The 17,066-nt window shown below is 36.4% G+C and overlaps 1 protein-coding gene across 15 annotated transcripts in view; it reads left to right on the top strand.

Moving 5' to 3' along the window:
• Slc16a7 (solute carrier family 16 member 7) overlaps nt 1-11,350 on the top strand; it is a 165,253-nt gene extending 153,903 nt beyond the window's left edge. For all 15 annotated transcript variants that reach the window (XM_052753514.1, XM_052753505.1, XM_052753511.1 and 12 more), the window contains one exon: nt 1,862-11,350. In XM_052753514.1, the coding sequence (XP_052609474.1) occupies nt 1,862-2,139 (278 nt within the window). In that variant the 3' untranslated portion in view covers nt 2,140-11,350. The remainder of the gene's footprint in view (nt 1-1,861) is intronic.
• The last annotated feature ends 5,716 nt before the right edge of the window (nt 11,351-17,066 follow it).

The raw sequence follows: 17,066 nt of genomic DNA, 5'->3' as shown, positions 1-17,066 counted from the left end.
AACAACACAGTTGTGAAAAGAGTGATGATCATTAGGTGTTAGTTTTATCAATCAGCTTATTTTATTGCATAAAAAATTGCACAGCATGCCTAACTTTCCATGCTTACAGAATTGATTTCATGAATCTTGGAGCTTATGAGTTAGTGATAATATTCTATAAATAGGAAAAAGTTATGTGTGACTATCATTGACAGAATTAAAATAAATGTTAAGTCAAGCAAAAGAGACACTAAGTGGGCTCTAGGGATTGAAATAAAAGAGTCTAAGTTGGCCACTCCTGCCTCTGCTGAGAAACTTCATGACTAAATAACATCACTATTATTCTTACATGAGATTAATTATTGCATACATATCATATGCCATACTATACCTTTTGGAAGGCAGTTAAAAATAGGCAGTGTGTGGCATTTTATTTGTCTATCTATTTCATGGTGAATTATTTTATTATTCTACAAACAGCTAGTTGTTTGTTTCCCTGGAAAGCACACCTTATTTCTTGATGCTAAACTTCTTCAAACTTTTAAAAAATATGCTAAGGTGGCAGTCCAAAATGATATTTGTTGATGAGGCCATGGCCACTATATTTGTGTGTTTATTAGTATACTAACCACTGCACTAACAGAACCCTTTCACAGAAGTTAAGAAAGAAACCGTGTATGTGTGATGCTTACTCACTGAACCCTGATTGGTGCATTACAATTGTTTCTAATTAAACCACAGAAATTTTCTCAAATGGGTAAATATTTCAAGTAGCTCAATTTAAATGCTAACTATATTGTAGTCAAAACTCCAGAGACTCTGACTAAACTGATGAACTTGAAGGTCTACAACACAGTTACCTGGGGTAGAAGTAATAAGTAATGAGAATCCTCGACATTAAAGTTTGTCCTTAGGAGTTATTAAGAATGTAATGCTTTCATGAGAACATCCTGTAACCTGGTTAAGAGGGTGAGCTGTGATGGGCCTCTTTTAAAAGTCCACAGTCTGGGGAGTAGAAAGATGGCCCAACAGTTAAAAGTACTTGCTGCTCTTCCAGAGGACCAGAATTCAGTTCCCAGCACCCACCTTAGGGAGCTCACAATGGCCTGTAACTCCCTCTCTATGGGAGCCATCTCTCTCTTCTGGCTTCAAAGGGATATACACAAATACATGTGCATAAACACACACACACACACACACACACACACACACACACACACACACACACACACACACATATGAAAGATAAGTTTTAAAGAAAGGAAAGAAAGCAACCAGGCCTTATTTTGATAACTATAGCAATGAAAATTAAAAAAAAAAAAAAAAGAGTATAGTCCACAATGTAACCATGGTCCACATGTAACCATGGTCAGATCAGTTCATAGTCCTGACAAGGGAGATTAACACAGATAAATGCTCAGCCATTAGTGAACCACACAAAAGGCCATTGGGTCTTCCAAAATAATGTACAATTTTCATTATTAAAGTAACAAAGAAACATGGGAAAATGAAGTGTTCTCAAAGTGTCTGATGTAAAGTAATAGTTAAATATATATGAAGCCACATGCCTATATACAAAAAAAGTCTCCTATTCCTATTTATTAATATACAAACTCATGTGTGCCTAATTTATCTTGATTATACATTTTCTTTGCAGAAATAGTTTTCAATACATGTGATGTGCTGGTAAGGTAATTCTGTGGATATTTGTTCACACCTTTATTGAGTATATACAGGAGCATTATCTACAGTATTTTCTGTGTTAAAGTGTGATTTGATTCTAGTTTAAATAAGAGAAATACAGTTTGTCTGAGGAGTTTCTTCCAGTTGTTGTATTGTCATTTTATCAGGCTCTCTTAAAGGATGTTCTCTTGTCTCGTAGGTAAATTGGTCGATAAAACTAAAGATTACAAATACATGTATATAGCCAGTGGAGCAATCGTGGTAATATCGGGCATTTGGCTCTTCATCGGCAACGCCATAAACTATAGACTTCTTGCTAAGGAAAGGAAGAGAGAGAAAGCAAGGAAGAAGAAATCAGCCACCTATCCGTCCAGAGAATCGGAGGCTTTGAGCAAATCAAAAGAGGACGCTGTTGCTGTCAAAGTTTCAACTGCAAACACTCCTCCCGCAGACAGAGAAAGGGAAAGTAATATTTAACACGAGTCTCATCTCAAATCAGTGTTTAGGAATTTACTCATGAGTTTCTTTGTGTTTTTCAAAGTGTTGGAAAGGATTTTAGCTAAAATGAAGGATCACAGACCATAATGAACCCGAGATTTTTGAGATTATGCATACAGAAATTCCGTGCAGTGGCTTATTTCCGTACCTGGCTTGGGGTGTTGTCATGAAAAGGAAGAATTTTTAAATCTTTCACTGACGTCTACTTTTAACTGTAGAATGAAATCTGCACCCCAGGCCCCTGGCTTACTTAAGCATATGTTGAATTCTATACAACGTCTCACTTCAAAGTTCATTTTTTTATTTGACATTGTTATGAGTTAAATTGAGGACAATTATATCTCTTTTCACACACAAAGAATCACATCTATATACACACAAACACTGAGCATCTGGAGACCATAAAGAAATAAATGAATTTGAAAAAAAAATATTATTATAGTCATTTTTAAGTAAAAGATAAAACTTCAGGGAGACAATGGGAATGTGTTTTATTTCCGTGCAGTTTTACAGTGTGGATTTAAAATAACAGTATATGTTGAAAATCAAGATGCTATTAACTCAAAAAAGTAAGTAACTTCTACAACAAGAAAAAAGAAATGTTTGTAAAGTAAGTTTGGCTAAAAAAAAAAAAAAAGACCCCTTTGCACAATTACTTCTGTACACTCATGCTTGATCCATGCACACAGTTTCTTTGAAAGGTTGTGATTAGTGCCTAGTGCTAGACAAGAGAACAACTCCCCAAGTAATTTCTCAAATTCTTAGCCAATACATCAGTTGAATGAAAATCTTAATGACATTGAACAGTCAGTTGAATCCCATTGATTTAAAACTCATAATGTACAACTTAATGATGACTTTTTTTTAAACCAGGGCTCAATTCAGATTCAGTGTTGTGCTGCAGTATCCAAGCCAAATAAACTAGAATCCTAACTGACACTTTCACGTAGAACAGGTTCTATTTTTTTTCCCAACCAAAGCAGTTGATACAAGCTCAGGCTTATGAATAATTCACAGGCATAGGGCTGACAAGAGTAGGGTCATTATTGAGCCCACTAATATCTTCTAATTCTTTACTAAAGATAAGCAAAAGCAAGAAACAAAAACACCTAGGACTTGAATTTAGTCCTTGAAGATCTCTCATGGTAGAAGAGAGGGTGAGGAAGCACTTGAAAATTCTGCCCTCTACTGATTTAAAATACCTGCTGCCTAAGAAGAGAACCAGGAAATTGGGGTGTGGGGTGGGGGGGACACTTCTAGAAATACAAGCTGTGGGGACTTGTAGGTACATAGTTTATAACATAGTGTTGACATGTTGAAGGATTGTTGCTCAGGTTAATTTAGCGTGTTCTCATTTTCCTACATAAAAGTACCTGGGATTCAGAATCATTCTTAAGACACTTTGGCAGATCTGTGATTTCATAACATATAAATATCAACTGAAATTAAATATTCATGTATGTCTCTTTTAATTTTATGATGACTAGAGAGAACTCAGTGATCTATTACTAAGTGATGCCATTCTAAAAATGTCCTTGTCTTTCATTCTTTGCAGTAGAGGTGGGTGCTATTCTTACTCCTTATCAGACGCTACCTAGACCCTGTACTTTTACAACATTGACATTAAAGGTTTGAGTCTGTCATAAAATGTATACACTGCTTCAAACATGTGGTTCATATGTTCACATTTAGGGATTTGGTGCTCCTTCATTTAACATTTGCTTTTTTGAATATGGAAATATTTCCAACTTTCAGTTATTTAATAAAAACAAGATGTGCCAATATCATAGGGAAATGAATCAGGACAACATGTGACACCATATGACTTCCTTTCTTTCTTTCTTTCTTTCTTTCTTTCTTTCTTTCTTTCTTTCTTTCTTCCTTCCTTCCTTTCTTTCTTTCCTTTCTTCCTTTCTTTCTTTCTTTCCTTTCTTTCTTTCTTTCTTTCTTTCTTTCTTTCTTTCTTTCTTTCTTTCTGCAGCATCTTTTTTTTTTTAACTTGGTTCCACTACATCTTGAGTCAGCTCTTTTTACGGGATTATCCCTTTCATATTCACCTCTGTGGTCACAAATCATTCTAGTCCATCATAAACACTTCCAAAAAGAATGTCTTGCACTCTTTGAAAATACCTTTTCAAACTAATATACATGTCAGACAGCAGAAGGAGAGGAATAGTAAGGCAGTGACCATGGGATTTTCGGGCAAACCTGTGTGCTCTGACTACCTGCCCACTGAGATGCAGTGGGTGGGCTCCAGTGCCTTTCTTTCTCCTTGGAAAGAGGTTTAGTTACGTCAATTGCTGATGAATCAAATCAAAACCAAATTACATTTCCTTTGCTGCTTCTCAGTTGCCTTAATTCACTTCATTTCTAAAGGTTATTGCATTGATTTTTTAATGGAGTAGAAGGATTGCAAAGCACGTGACCTGGTACGTAGCATCATGCCAGAAACATGGCATTATAAGTATATATATCTATCACAGACATGCTCTAAATTAAGCCATAACTCACCTGAATCAGTAACAAAACCATTGTAGAAATAAATCTACTTGCTTGCTCTTCCCAGTCCATTGCACCCATTGAAACACTTGTTGCTTTAATTAAGTCTTTCAAAGACTGAGGAAAGACTGTTGGCCCAAAGCTTTTGTTCCTATTGTCTGCAACTTTTAGGGTTGAATACATTCCTATCACAAAGGAACAACAAATTTTAGATGTTCAAGATAAGACTAAAGCGGTATCATTAAAATCCCCACTAAATCCTAGTTATCACAAAATTATACAAAAGGAACTAGATAGTACTCCTAATTACTGATCATTAGCTAGTTTACATATTTTGCCATTTGCTAGTTGAGCACTCCTCATTTTTTTGGTATTTAACCTTAACTATTTCTTCATCGTCCATAGAGAGATAAATAGGTATGGATTTGTTCTTACCTAGTCTTCTCTCTAGATCCTTTTTGAAGAGGCAATGGGCTAGGCAGTAATATGTATCACATTGAAGACATGATGTTTTCTCATTATAAATTCACATGATTCATAGAGCTCCCCTTTTTGGTCTGTGTTCTAACCATCTTCACTTCAGTGGGCACATGCTCTACCTGGGTACCAGAAAATAAGTAAAACAATTCAATTTGGTATGTTCAAAAGTATTCTGTAAGGACGTAATTGTCTACTTACTTGCTTCCAGCCCTACAACATGACAATCTAGAACATAGAAAAGTATAAATAGAATTTTATAGAGATGTTATAAATAGCTGAAATCACATTTTATCCAAAGATGCCTTATAAAGGATAAACATATATAGACTATTTCCAGTCTTCAATAAGATAAAGTATCCTAAATGTTTGTCTTAATTTAATGGGAGAATACAAAGTGAAGAAGGAGCTAAGGGATCTGTGACATTTATTTTGCCTACATAATGCCTTTTAATATTAAAACCAAAGCCATACTAGGGGTCATTACCTTGATATAATAATCACACACACACACACACACACACACACACACACACACACACACACACATGTAAGCTCAGGAAATTTCCCTAGAGTTAAAAATACTGTATTGTCAAACCAAAATTTAAATTTAGGTTTACCTAAAAGCAGAAAGAGTCCTCAGTGAATTCACTCAATTTACAAATACAGTTGATAGTATCAAAAGCAAGTAAAAAGACAAATGCAAAAAAGCAAACTTTATATGGGAAATGAGACCTAAGTGCAACCTGTATGATGATTTACTATAGGTTCATTAGCAGCTGAATTTTCTATAAGGAAAACATAATTTCAAATTGTCTACTTATCAAAATATCTCAAGTAAAGATAATAATCGTCATAGCTGAAAGTGCTTTAATAAAACATTTACTCATATAAATGATGGCTTACTTATATGACTCAGGTGTCATATATTTTCCCTGAAGATGGAGTAAAAGAAAATGTTCTTTATTACACATAAGCTATTCCTATTTTTGTTCCAACCTGTGATGTAAACTGTAAAAATACTGACTACAGAACATGAACATTTGAATTTTAGTGATGATCCCATTTATAGGATTACCCCAAGAACCAAGAAATACTTATGAGATTAGTGAGATTAAAGTAATTCAGTTCATTAATACAATGTCTACTTATTTTCATTATTTGCAAAATCATATCCTAAATGGTTACTTTTCAGCTTCCTCTGAGCATGCTCCTTGTTCACTTGTCTCACGGAGAACATAACTCTTTCTGCTTTTGTCATCTTCTCTTGCTAGAGTGTTGAAGATCTTATGTATCCCTCCTTGTTTGAGGAGATCGATCTCAATGGAGTTTTCCTCATGACATCATCCATGATGTCATGTGTGGATGACGTCCTGTGTGGATGGCCTCAGCTGTGATGCAGAGGGTCTGATTCATTTGTGAAACATAAGAATAGCCTCCCTGAAGTACTACATATACTTAAGAACTACTCATCTTCACAAATAGGAAAAGCCCTCCTCCATCTAGGGTTGAGCGTTCTGAGATTGGAAAGGTGTTTGTGACTTAGAAGACTTCTTTCAAGTGTGGATTTTTCTGTGGGTAAGATAAATACATAATTGAATCTGATTTGACAGAACCTAGCAAAACAAATCATTCTGTCATTGGCACTTGCCTTCTGGAATTTTCCCAATATTTTTGAAAGTGTCTGAGACCTTCAAGAAGTCAACTTAGCAGTGGCACCCCACTATTTTGTTGATACAGTAGTATCACAGTGATATCCACAACTGTTTGTGATTCCAAAGGTCATTCGTATATTTTTTTTAAGCCTTGAGTTTAATCCTATCACTTTTACAAATTTGACTTCCGTGCGTCCATATACCTCCACATGTTTGAGAACACAGGTAAAAAGCCAAGAGACACACGTGTCAGAAGCTCCCATGTAATAAAAATACGAGTGGTCTTTGTCGACACACTTTAATGAACAATGGACTGAGGCCATCGTTTTTACTGTTCAAACTTAGTCTTCTTTGCTTTGAGTGTTCATACTCAGTCGACTTTGACTCTTCACACAGTATTATATGGTTAGGCGTCCTCTCTATGCTTTCTTTGCTTTCATACCTTGGTGGACAGAGCTTTAGAAACTTGTGGTAATAAGCATTATGAATGACGTTTTTACAAGTCTCTACATTGAGCAAAATTAACATTGACATTGAACAAAATCACCCCTATTCCAGTCCCAGCTGCTTTCTGTTCCTATCACCATCCTCTGCCACTTAATTTTTTACTTTTTGAACTAATTTCCTCTTTCCATACTGTTTGGATAAACGTCTTTAAGATTTTTGTCCTCCTCTTCTGGACATTTTCCACATAGAATATTCATCAGTGGTGGTGGCTCAGTGATGCTGTCATTGTTCTCATGGTCTTTTGTTTTCTAGTCTTCATAGAGAACTTGTTAATAAGGTGAGCAGCATTCAGCAGTAATAAAGAAGGCCAGTGTATCACAAATTTATTAACATCACGGTGTCTAAATTTTCCCTACATGATAAAACTGGCATTTTTTCTCTGATTTTAATTTGAAGGACAAAATAAGCCATGGAGGAAATCAGCTTTATATGCAAAACAAGCCCCGAATGAGTGACCACTGGGGTATGGTAAAGTAGGAAGCATTTTTTTCAGAAAGATTTTTATCTCACTAAATTCAGCATGAAATTTCAAAACATTTGGCAATGATGTTCATTCTGTAGTTTTGTTGTTTGTAATTTCATTTTTACTTTTATACACATCTAATAATGCTTTTGATAGATCTACTTTATACACAACACGTTCGTTAAAATAGACTGCAGGTTTCAATGGGCTTTGCGTTTCTACCACCTGCATTGTATTGACTGAAGTCTGAGCAAATCTGGACTTCTGGGATAGGACCTGCCAATTGAAATGCTGATTTTGGAACATTGGATGCACTTGTATTTTGACTTGTGACACAGTTTCTCCCAGCACACACAAATATCAAAGTTATGTTTAATTGATTGATTGCATTGTCTTGCCCCTCTAAGCTATTTCTTGTTAGTTGTCCCCACTTTGTGGTACTAGAATAGAGCAGATTAAAACATCTGCTTAGGTGTATCCCAGTGCTTGGGGTAAGTGCAGGATTGAAGATAGGGCCCATCTTTTGATTTTCAAAACGTTTTTATTTCTATTCACAAGATAAGCCCTGCTGTCAGCAATGATGACCTTATAGAATTAATAAAATATTTTCCTAGAAGCACACTTAATAATTCTTCATATTCAATATAAATGTATTTCTTCGATTATACTTTGCAAAGTCAAGTTTGCAAACTTAATTTGAAGGATATCTACTGATTGCCACAGTAGAGAGTTCTGGACTTGTCACCGATAGTGACTAATATGCTATTGAATTTTGCACAATATATGACATTATAGTAGTATCAAAGCCATTCTAGAGATACCAGTATTATGCTAATAGAAATTTATCAGTATTCCTTTACTTTTTGCCTATACCTAGACCTTATTTTAAAAGAAACATTCAATTGTTTCCTAAATAACTGCCATCATTTAAATTAAGGGCATCACTCATACAATGTTCTAAGAAGCTGAAGATATGTTAAGGAAAGTACTAGCATGAGTTCTACCAGGCAAAACTAGATACTTAACAGGATGCTCACAACAATGTAATTAAAACTTTAATGTCAGAGAACACCCTTTACCTCTCTTCTGCCTGCATTTCTAGACTTTCCCTCTTTTTCGTACCCATCCAGAAATCAACAACAAACTCCAAAAATCATCCATAATGAGATAAGTCTCAGGAACACAGGTAGTGACTGTTTGGAATTCATTTTGGCAAAGTACAAAAACAGTATTCTGCACTAGATACGTGTTTGCTTCAGTCATTGGGGACATCTACCATAGGGTCCCCTGTAGTAAAGGTGTTCATACACCAACACGGCCCAGGAGAATGTCGAGTGCATATGAGAGACCTTCACACCTCCCCGGGCAGGTGTGTGTGGGTTATACTCAGCCAGACGGATGCCATGTAGCCAACTAATGACATTGTGATGGGGAACAGCCTTGGTAACTGCAGCATTACCTATCCTGGTCATGATAAAGTCAATATCATAATTTAGTCAGCAGTGTCACACCATAATTTCTATGTTGGAGGTGAAATAGCAGGATCTTCCCAAATAGCCATTAAAACTGTCACTTGATTTGAAGAGTTTTGTATAATGTGTTAATGAATTATTTTCTAGGTTGAAAAATTCTCCATTTGTGAAGGAAATTTTGAAAAATTGTTACAACTTCCATGCTTTGGATAAATATTTTCTTATCATGGTTTTAAATCAGAACTAAGATTGTTGGGGTGGAAAAGTTAGACATAACTTGTTATTAATAAGACATATATAAAGTATACTATAACCACGCTTTTTGATAAAATTCCTGAAGAGATTGGGCATCAGAGTTAATCTGTAAAATTATTTTAATTATAAATTATGCCTTAAGCTTTACTTCTAAGATTTCCAAGTGCAACATAATGTGTTTTGTTCTCTATGTATCTTGATGACCACTGAGCAAACTACCACATGATCACATAAATATGGGTATTCCCAGTTGTGCATAGTAGCACATTCTTTTAATCCCAGCACTCAGGAGGCAGAGCCAGGTGAATCTCTATGAGTTTGAAGACAGCCTGGTCTACAGAGCAAGATCCAGGACATGCTCCAAAGCTATATTCCCTATGATAGTGAAGTAAAGATTAAGGTAGCCTTGCTTGACACCTAAGAGGATTCAGTCAATTGTTTCTCCATGATCTAAGTCATGGCCATACCTGCTTCACCTTTTGAAAGTAAAGTACAAAATAATCAGTGTGAATACTTGTCAAAGTTTAGAAATATAAGATGATAAACTGCTCTTCTGTTGCCTTCCTGCAAGCGACTATACTTTGAGTCAATCTTTGTGTATATTTCTGGAAATGTTTGTAGATATAGCAATCCCTAATTTAGGAAATAAATGTATAAAAGTGAGTCCCAAATGAAAGATAACTGGTGTTTTCATAGAAATGCATATTTTATTTTAGTTAAATATTAAGTAGATTTATTTAAATCAAGAATAAATTGTTTGGGTGATGAGCTCATTTTTAAGAGAACTTTCCTGAGTACTAAAGTCTTGCCCTGATGTGGTGTCATGTGGGCATAAAGGTTTCTGAAAAGGACCTGGTAGAGTTTCTGTGTTTCGCTGTTTAACAGGTTTGAAAGAAATGTCTAATTCCTCTGTGAGAATGTGTTTTGCTTGCTGTTTCAAATATATTTCCAAGGTAGACTATGAACTCCTTGTAGACAAGGATGTTTCTAGAATAACAACCTTTATGCCCGGCATAGGGCCAAGCATAGAATAATTCCTCATGGAAATGAATGAATGGAGTGGATGGACCTAGATTGTCAAGAGTCCCACAGTAGTCTATGATGTAGCCTGAGGGGGATTTTCTGACTAGTTTCAAACAATAAGATGGGAAGCGCCTTGGAGTCTTTTGCCTACTCAAAATTGATAGTCTGTCTTGAAGGATTCATTTTCATTTTCTTAGTCCAACAGTCTATGCAAGTGTTGAGACATGCAGCAGGTAAACTTGTTGGTACTTATCAATTAGTTTTATTTTCTTTATAAGGTCATAAATACTCTATTTAGGCTTCCTGGAAATATTGACAATCATTTTAATTACTAAAGGTGCTACTTATTTTCCTACATTGACCTTGATCATGAATGCTCCTGTCAGCTGAATTTTGTGTTTTCATTTTTTTAGGGGTGGGAAGAGGTGCAATAAAATTAGATTATCTTTTTGTGTGAATTATGCAATTTAGGAAAGTCTGTATCTATTTGTACTCTATTGTTACTGTATTTTAATTATTACTGCTCATGAATTTTATTGCAGGTATGTGCTATTTATTAGAAATTACATGCATATATATTTCTATAGTATGTAAGAAAAACCTGTATTGCTTCTTAAAGTTAAAATTAATGTTCATGTTGAATTTTTGAAATGAAACCTGTAACTGCTTTTTCTCAAGAACCATTGAATGCTATGCTATTCTATGCTGATCAAAACATATTGTCCAACTCCAGTCCACATGTAAGGGCACTCTTTTGTCTGGATGTATATAACTGATCATTGGCAATGGAAAGATTAATGTCAACATGAAAAAATACAACCATTTCTGATGGCTGAAAAGACTGTGTACAGTTTGTTTTTCATACGACTTGTCTGAATGGATTCACACGGAGTGAGCATAAATATTTCAAAAGATTATTGTCTGAGCTGTAGAAGCTCTTTCCCTTGACTTGATTTTACAATGATCTCTATTTTTTGAACACTTTTAGAATAGTTGCAATATTAAGAGGAAAAGAATAAGATGTCCCACATGCTACTGACCCATACACTTCCCAAGACCCCTTAAGTAGTATCAACCCCCACCAGAATGGGATCTACATTAGCAAACCTTCACTAACATTTTTACCTAAAGCCCTTAGTTTATGGGCAAGAATTCACCCTCAGTATTGAGCATTCTAGAATTTTGAACAAAATAGTGTGTGGATATATCGTCTTTTCGATGACTTTTTTTTGTGGGAGACATGAACAAGCATTTCTTTACCCCAGATAAGACAGCACAAGAAACGAAAGAAATGATTCTGCCCATATTTAGCCAGATGCACCAATAAGTTAAACCTAGGTGCTTAATGGGAACATTTGTGAATGTTTTTTTTTTTTTATGGGAGTGTGGATGGAGGCTTGTCGGTTCGCGTGTTTGTGACTTTATAACAGTTGATGCATCTATTTCTCCTTTCCATTCTCATGTTTCCGTTCTTATAGATGGTACTGTTATTCGCCTCACAAATTAAATGGTCTTTCCTATTGGAAACTGACTTTTTTATGTAGCTCACCTTCTTTTAGGCCTGATTGCTTTTCTTAATGTGAAATCCATTCTGTTTGAGATTTTCTCCCTCTTTCATTTGATTAGCATTGACATGGTGTATCTTTCTTTGCTCACTTATTTTTAACCTACATGAACTATAAGAGGATTTCTATAGGCTGTATATCTTTTGGTGTTTTCTTTTAATGACACCTGTCAATCTCTCACTTTGTGCATCGAGACCATTAGTACTCAGAGTGGTTACTAATGTAGTTAAAAATCAATTGTATCTCTTACTATTTTCCTACTTATGGCCTTTGATTTTTTGTTTTGTTTAGTTTTTGTTTCTTGAGACAGGGTTTTTCTGAATAACAATGCTGGCTGTCCTGGAACTCACTCTGTAGACCAGGCTGGCCTCGAACTTATAGAAATCCCCCTGCCTCTGCCTCCCGAGTGCTGGGATCGAAGCTGTGTACCACTGCTACCCAGGTGTTTCTTTGCTGTTGCTTTTAAATTCCACTCTTTCCTGCCTTTTATCATGGTTTAAGTTGAGTATTGTATAGGATTGCAGCTTGTCTTCTTCTGTTTTTTTTGCATAATCAAATACACTGACGCTATTATTATTTCCCACTATTATCTGTTAGGTAAACTAAGAATGGGGAATATGTTTCCACTTTGCGTTCACTCATTCCTATTCTTCTCTTTCCATAGATCTAAGTTTCCAACCCATGTCATTTTTTTTTTTCAAAAGAACTTTTGCTCTAACATCTCTTTAAAGTAGGATTTTTTTTTCTGGCAACAAATTCCCTCAGATTTTGTTTGTGTTTAATTTGTTTTCTCTTTTGAAGTTAATTTGGGGAACATAAAACTTTAAATTGGTGGGTTTTTTTTTTTTAAAATACACTAAGTCCTTTCTCTTTATATTTAAAGGTTGAGAAGTTAGATGTAGTTCTTTTCCATGTTCCTCTACAGGTAAAATCCTTTACCAGTTTAGCTTCTATTCTAGCATCTTTTAATTTTCAGTAGTTGGAAAATTATATGCAAGATGTAGCTTTCTCAGATATATGTTCTATTTTTCTGTCCTTCACAATTTCTCAGTCTGTTGCTCAATGTATGATAATAAGTTGTGTGGTGATATATTGTGTCCCCCAATATATTGTGTACCCCAATAAAACTCATCTGGGGTCAGAGAACAGAATAGCTACTAGATTAGACATAGAGGCCAGACAATGGTGACACACACCCTTAGTCCTAGAACTCCAGAGGCAGAGATCCATCTGGATCTCTCTGAGCTCAGGGCCACACTGGAAACAGAATCAGGCATGGTGGCACACATCTTTAATCCCAGGACTTGAGATCTTATGTCTTGCTTGGGAAAGACACACGCCTTTAATTCCAGGAAGTGATGGCAGGAAGCAGAAAGGTATATAAGGCTTGAGGACGAGGAACTTGAAGCCTTTAAGCTTTTAGGCTTTTGAGCTGAGATTCATTCAGGTGATGACTCAGGGGTTTTCAATCTGAGGAAACAAGATCAGCTGAGGAGTTGGTGAGCTGAGGCTGGCTGTGGTTCGTTCTGTCTCTCTGATCTTTCAGCATTCACCCCAATATCTGGCTCCAGGTTTTTATTAATAAGGCCTTACAAATTTGTCTTACAAATTTGGACAAATGTGTATTTTTATACTTTTGTAGCTGTCACACAGTCTTCCATACTTTGTTATGACTTATTTCACTTCAGTCATTTTTCTCTTTGCTTTTCAGTATTTTGAAGTTTCCATGATGATGTCCTCAAGCCTAGTTTCTCCATGCAGGGGTATCTAGTAGACCAAGAAGCCTGTCAAAGGAAGACATCCTTTACTTCTGTCACAGGAATTTTGATCGCTCACATTTCTTTTTTACTCGTACAACTTCATCCCTCTGTTTACATTGCCCATCTGCTCACTCATGATGTTTATCCACTAAGGCCCTTAGCATATTAATCATAGTGGTTGAAAATTTTCCAATCTTGCCATTCTAATATCCTGGTATATGTCACGAGTCTGGTTTGGATGCTTGCTCTTAAAATTCCAAAGTGGATATTTTTGGTTGTTTGTTTGCTAGTATTTTATTTCTTTGTAAGGGTTGAGGGTCTTTTTGTTTGTTTTGATTTTAGTATATAGCGAATTTTTTTTATTTGAGCCTTTTACTGTCTTACGGGTTTTTTTTTATTTGCTTGTTTTTGATAGTTAAGCATAATGCATAAGTAAAAGGAATTGTAAATGGCACCCTAGTCAGGTATGAAACTATTTTATAGCCCCCTCATTAAGTCCCAGTGTTTTAAGGAAGCCTGAACTTTTGGGTTTTAATCTTTGCACATTGAATCTCACCCCGCACCCCCTTTAGGTGGGACAGGATGTCAGCTTAGTCTAGATGGGGTATCTCCATTGTCCTAGTCCACAAATTTCACAATTTCTGTGAGGCAGACCTTGTTAAGAGCAGAATACTTGATGTATTTCAAAAGGATTCCTCTCCTGCTGCTGCTAGAATCTTGAGAGAATTTTTCCCTGGCATTTTGCTATGATAGAGTTCCTGGAGGTAAATCTCACTGTGTGGTGCCTCTGATAACTGGGATCCCCATGATTATTCATCTCTCATATAATCCTCAATAAGCCCCTAATGGTTGATCAGTTACAATTCAGAGCTTTCTACCCAGTCACCAGCTACTGTAGTGGCGTCCATTGGTGAGTCCTTCCTGGTATGACGGCTCTCTGCGTCTGCTTTTTCTCTCTCTGTTGGGTGGGGCAACAGTTTGTTCTTGACTTTGCTTCCCTTAGAATCGAAAAAGGAGCTACTGGTTTGTCAGTCTGTCTGGTAAGTGAGGCTTCTATGCTTCTATGTGCTTGGAAATCTACCCCCACTTTAATATCTGAATAATCTTTAAATTGGGTCTCATCTTGTAATGATATTTAACTTAGTGACAATATTCAGTGTTTTTACTGTTGTGAACTTTTAGCAGCATACTGACCTTTTTTAAGATGGTGATGTAAACTATATTTTGTAACAATAAGAAATGACTCTGGGAGTCTTCAGCATGAACATTATTGATCATGTCAATCAGGACTTTTTATAATTACATGCAATGGGGCATTGATCTGCAGTTTGTGTCAGTCTTATATATTAACCAAACTATCCTGATGCAGTCTTATCCAGTGTTACCAATTATTAGACATCACTTATTTTATGATTACAGTGCTTGGAGAATATTCTTTAGGAAAATATTTGTATAGAAAGGAGCTTGAGAAATAGTAGGTTCCATAAGTTTGTATTTTCTTTCAGAAAAAGAATCATCATGAGTATAGAAAGCATATTCAGTAGAAATCACTTGGAATGATACCTTACTTTAAATTTTATATATATATATATATATATATATATATATATATATATATATATAATGAACTGTTATATATGAGCATGTATATGTGAATTGTCATTTTTATTAATTTTGAATATCATTTTACCTCAAGAAGACATGGACCCACTTTGATAGGTTAAAACTTTATAGGTAGTTCCTTAATATTGTATTAGTACTTTAATATAAATCATCGCTTTCCAATAAAGGATTTAGCAAGGAATGCATGATTGTGAATAAACAAGGTGTATGATACAGTGCTGTCGACATCAACATACTTGAGTCTCCAACTCACTATCGCATCAATTAAGAATAATCTAGAAACACCAAAAACTTTGTCATGTAGTCACATGACATAGTTGTCACAATTGGGATTCACATCAGCACTGCCTGCCTTCGCAGAACTGGGCCATCCACATTACCATCACGGGTACCTGAGGAGCTGTAGGCAGTTAATGGTAATCTACCTGCTGGTACATTGTCAAATCGAAAGCTCCACACCATGTTCATAAAGGTAACATAATTATATGCAGTAGGCTGTATACAAAGAAATGAAAGGAGTGTGGTGACTTGGGAAGAAATGATTCACTGGGCAAAGAAGAAGGGGATAAGAGATGAAAATTTGGAGGGAAGACTTTGATTAAAGAATATGCCACTGGTGTCCCCCAGGATGTCCCCCTACAAAACTACAATGCTTGTGAGTTGGTAAAGGGCTCTTTATCCATATGAACAGCTACTTATATAGTAAAAGCCTATCCACTATGCGTGATCAGCACCTCACCCCAGATTGGACAGTGAGAAGTTGTACCACCAGGATCTCTATGCAGAAGAAGCTCATAAAATGAGATGTGGAGAGTGCAGACTCTAGCAGACCAGTTATCTACTTACACCACTTCAGAATTCAGCGTTCTGACTTCTGGGAATGCTTGGGAGCATACGCCACACCTCTTACTTAGAAGCACACTGTGATGCCAGGCAGGGTGGCACACGCCTTTAATGCTAGCACTCCGGAGGCAGAGGCAGGCAGATCTCTCTGAGTTTGAGGCCAAGGTCTAGGAGGGCCATGGCTACACAAAGAGAAACCGTGCCTTAAAAGAAGTGCAGTATGCCAGGTAAGCTGGATGCCAGGTCATACAGGCCTGCATTTTCTCTTACAAGAATTGTGTGTGTGTGTGTGAGTGTGTGTGTGTGTGTGTGTGTGTGTGTGTGTGTGTGTGTGTGTGTGTGTAAATTTGTCAAAGAATAAGTGACAACCAGAAAGGTTCCCCAAGAACTGTTTCCTAGAAGCTACAAGGTGTGTATTTTGCCTTTGTTAGTCAGTGACCTCTACTGTACTCCTTACCTGCTCTGTGGCAGCCCCTTCCTCCTCACATGCACTTTATAGTGGGGGGAGGGAGAAGAAAAGGACAGTAGTGGAGTGTAAAGGAAGAGAGTAAGAAGTCTAGGTGGGTAGACTTATCCTTTGACCAGTAAACAGTCCTTCTCTAAAACTCATTTTGGTAGCTCCTCACTGCCATCTTGTCCCCAAGAACTGAAAGGGGTCATTCCTAAGCCAGTCACCAGCCAAAGGAACTTTCAGAGTACCTTGGATCACAGGGATGACTCTTCCCCTGTAGCACTGGCTCAAGGGCCTTTTCTGCGTTTTTGGC

Source organism: Peromyscus californicus, unplaced genomic scaffold (assembly GCF_007827085.1).
Source record: "Peromyscus californicus insignis strain IS unplaced genomic scaffold, ASM782708v3 Scaffold_24__1_contigs__length_46423439, whole genome shotgun sequence".
NCBI lineage: Eukaryota > Metazoa > Chordata > Mammalia > Rodentia > Cricetidae > Peromyscus > Peromyscus californicus.
The sequence above is the reverse complement of the archived record's forward strand: the minus strand, read 5'-3'. Positions and strand labels throughout refer to the sequence as shown.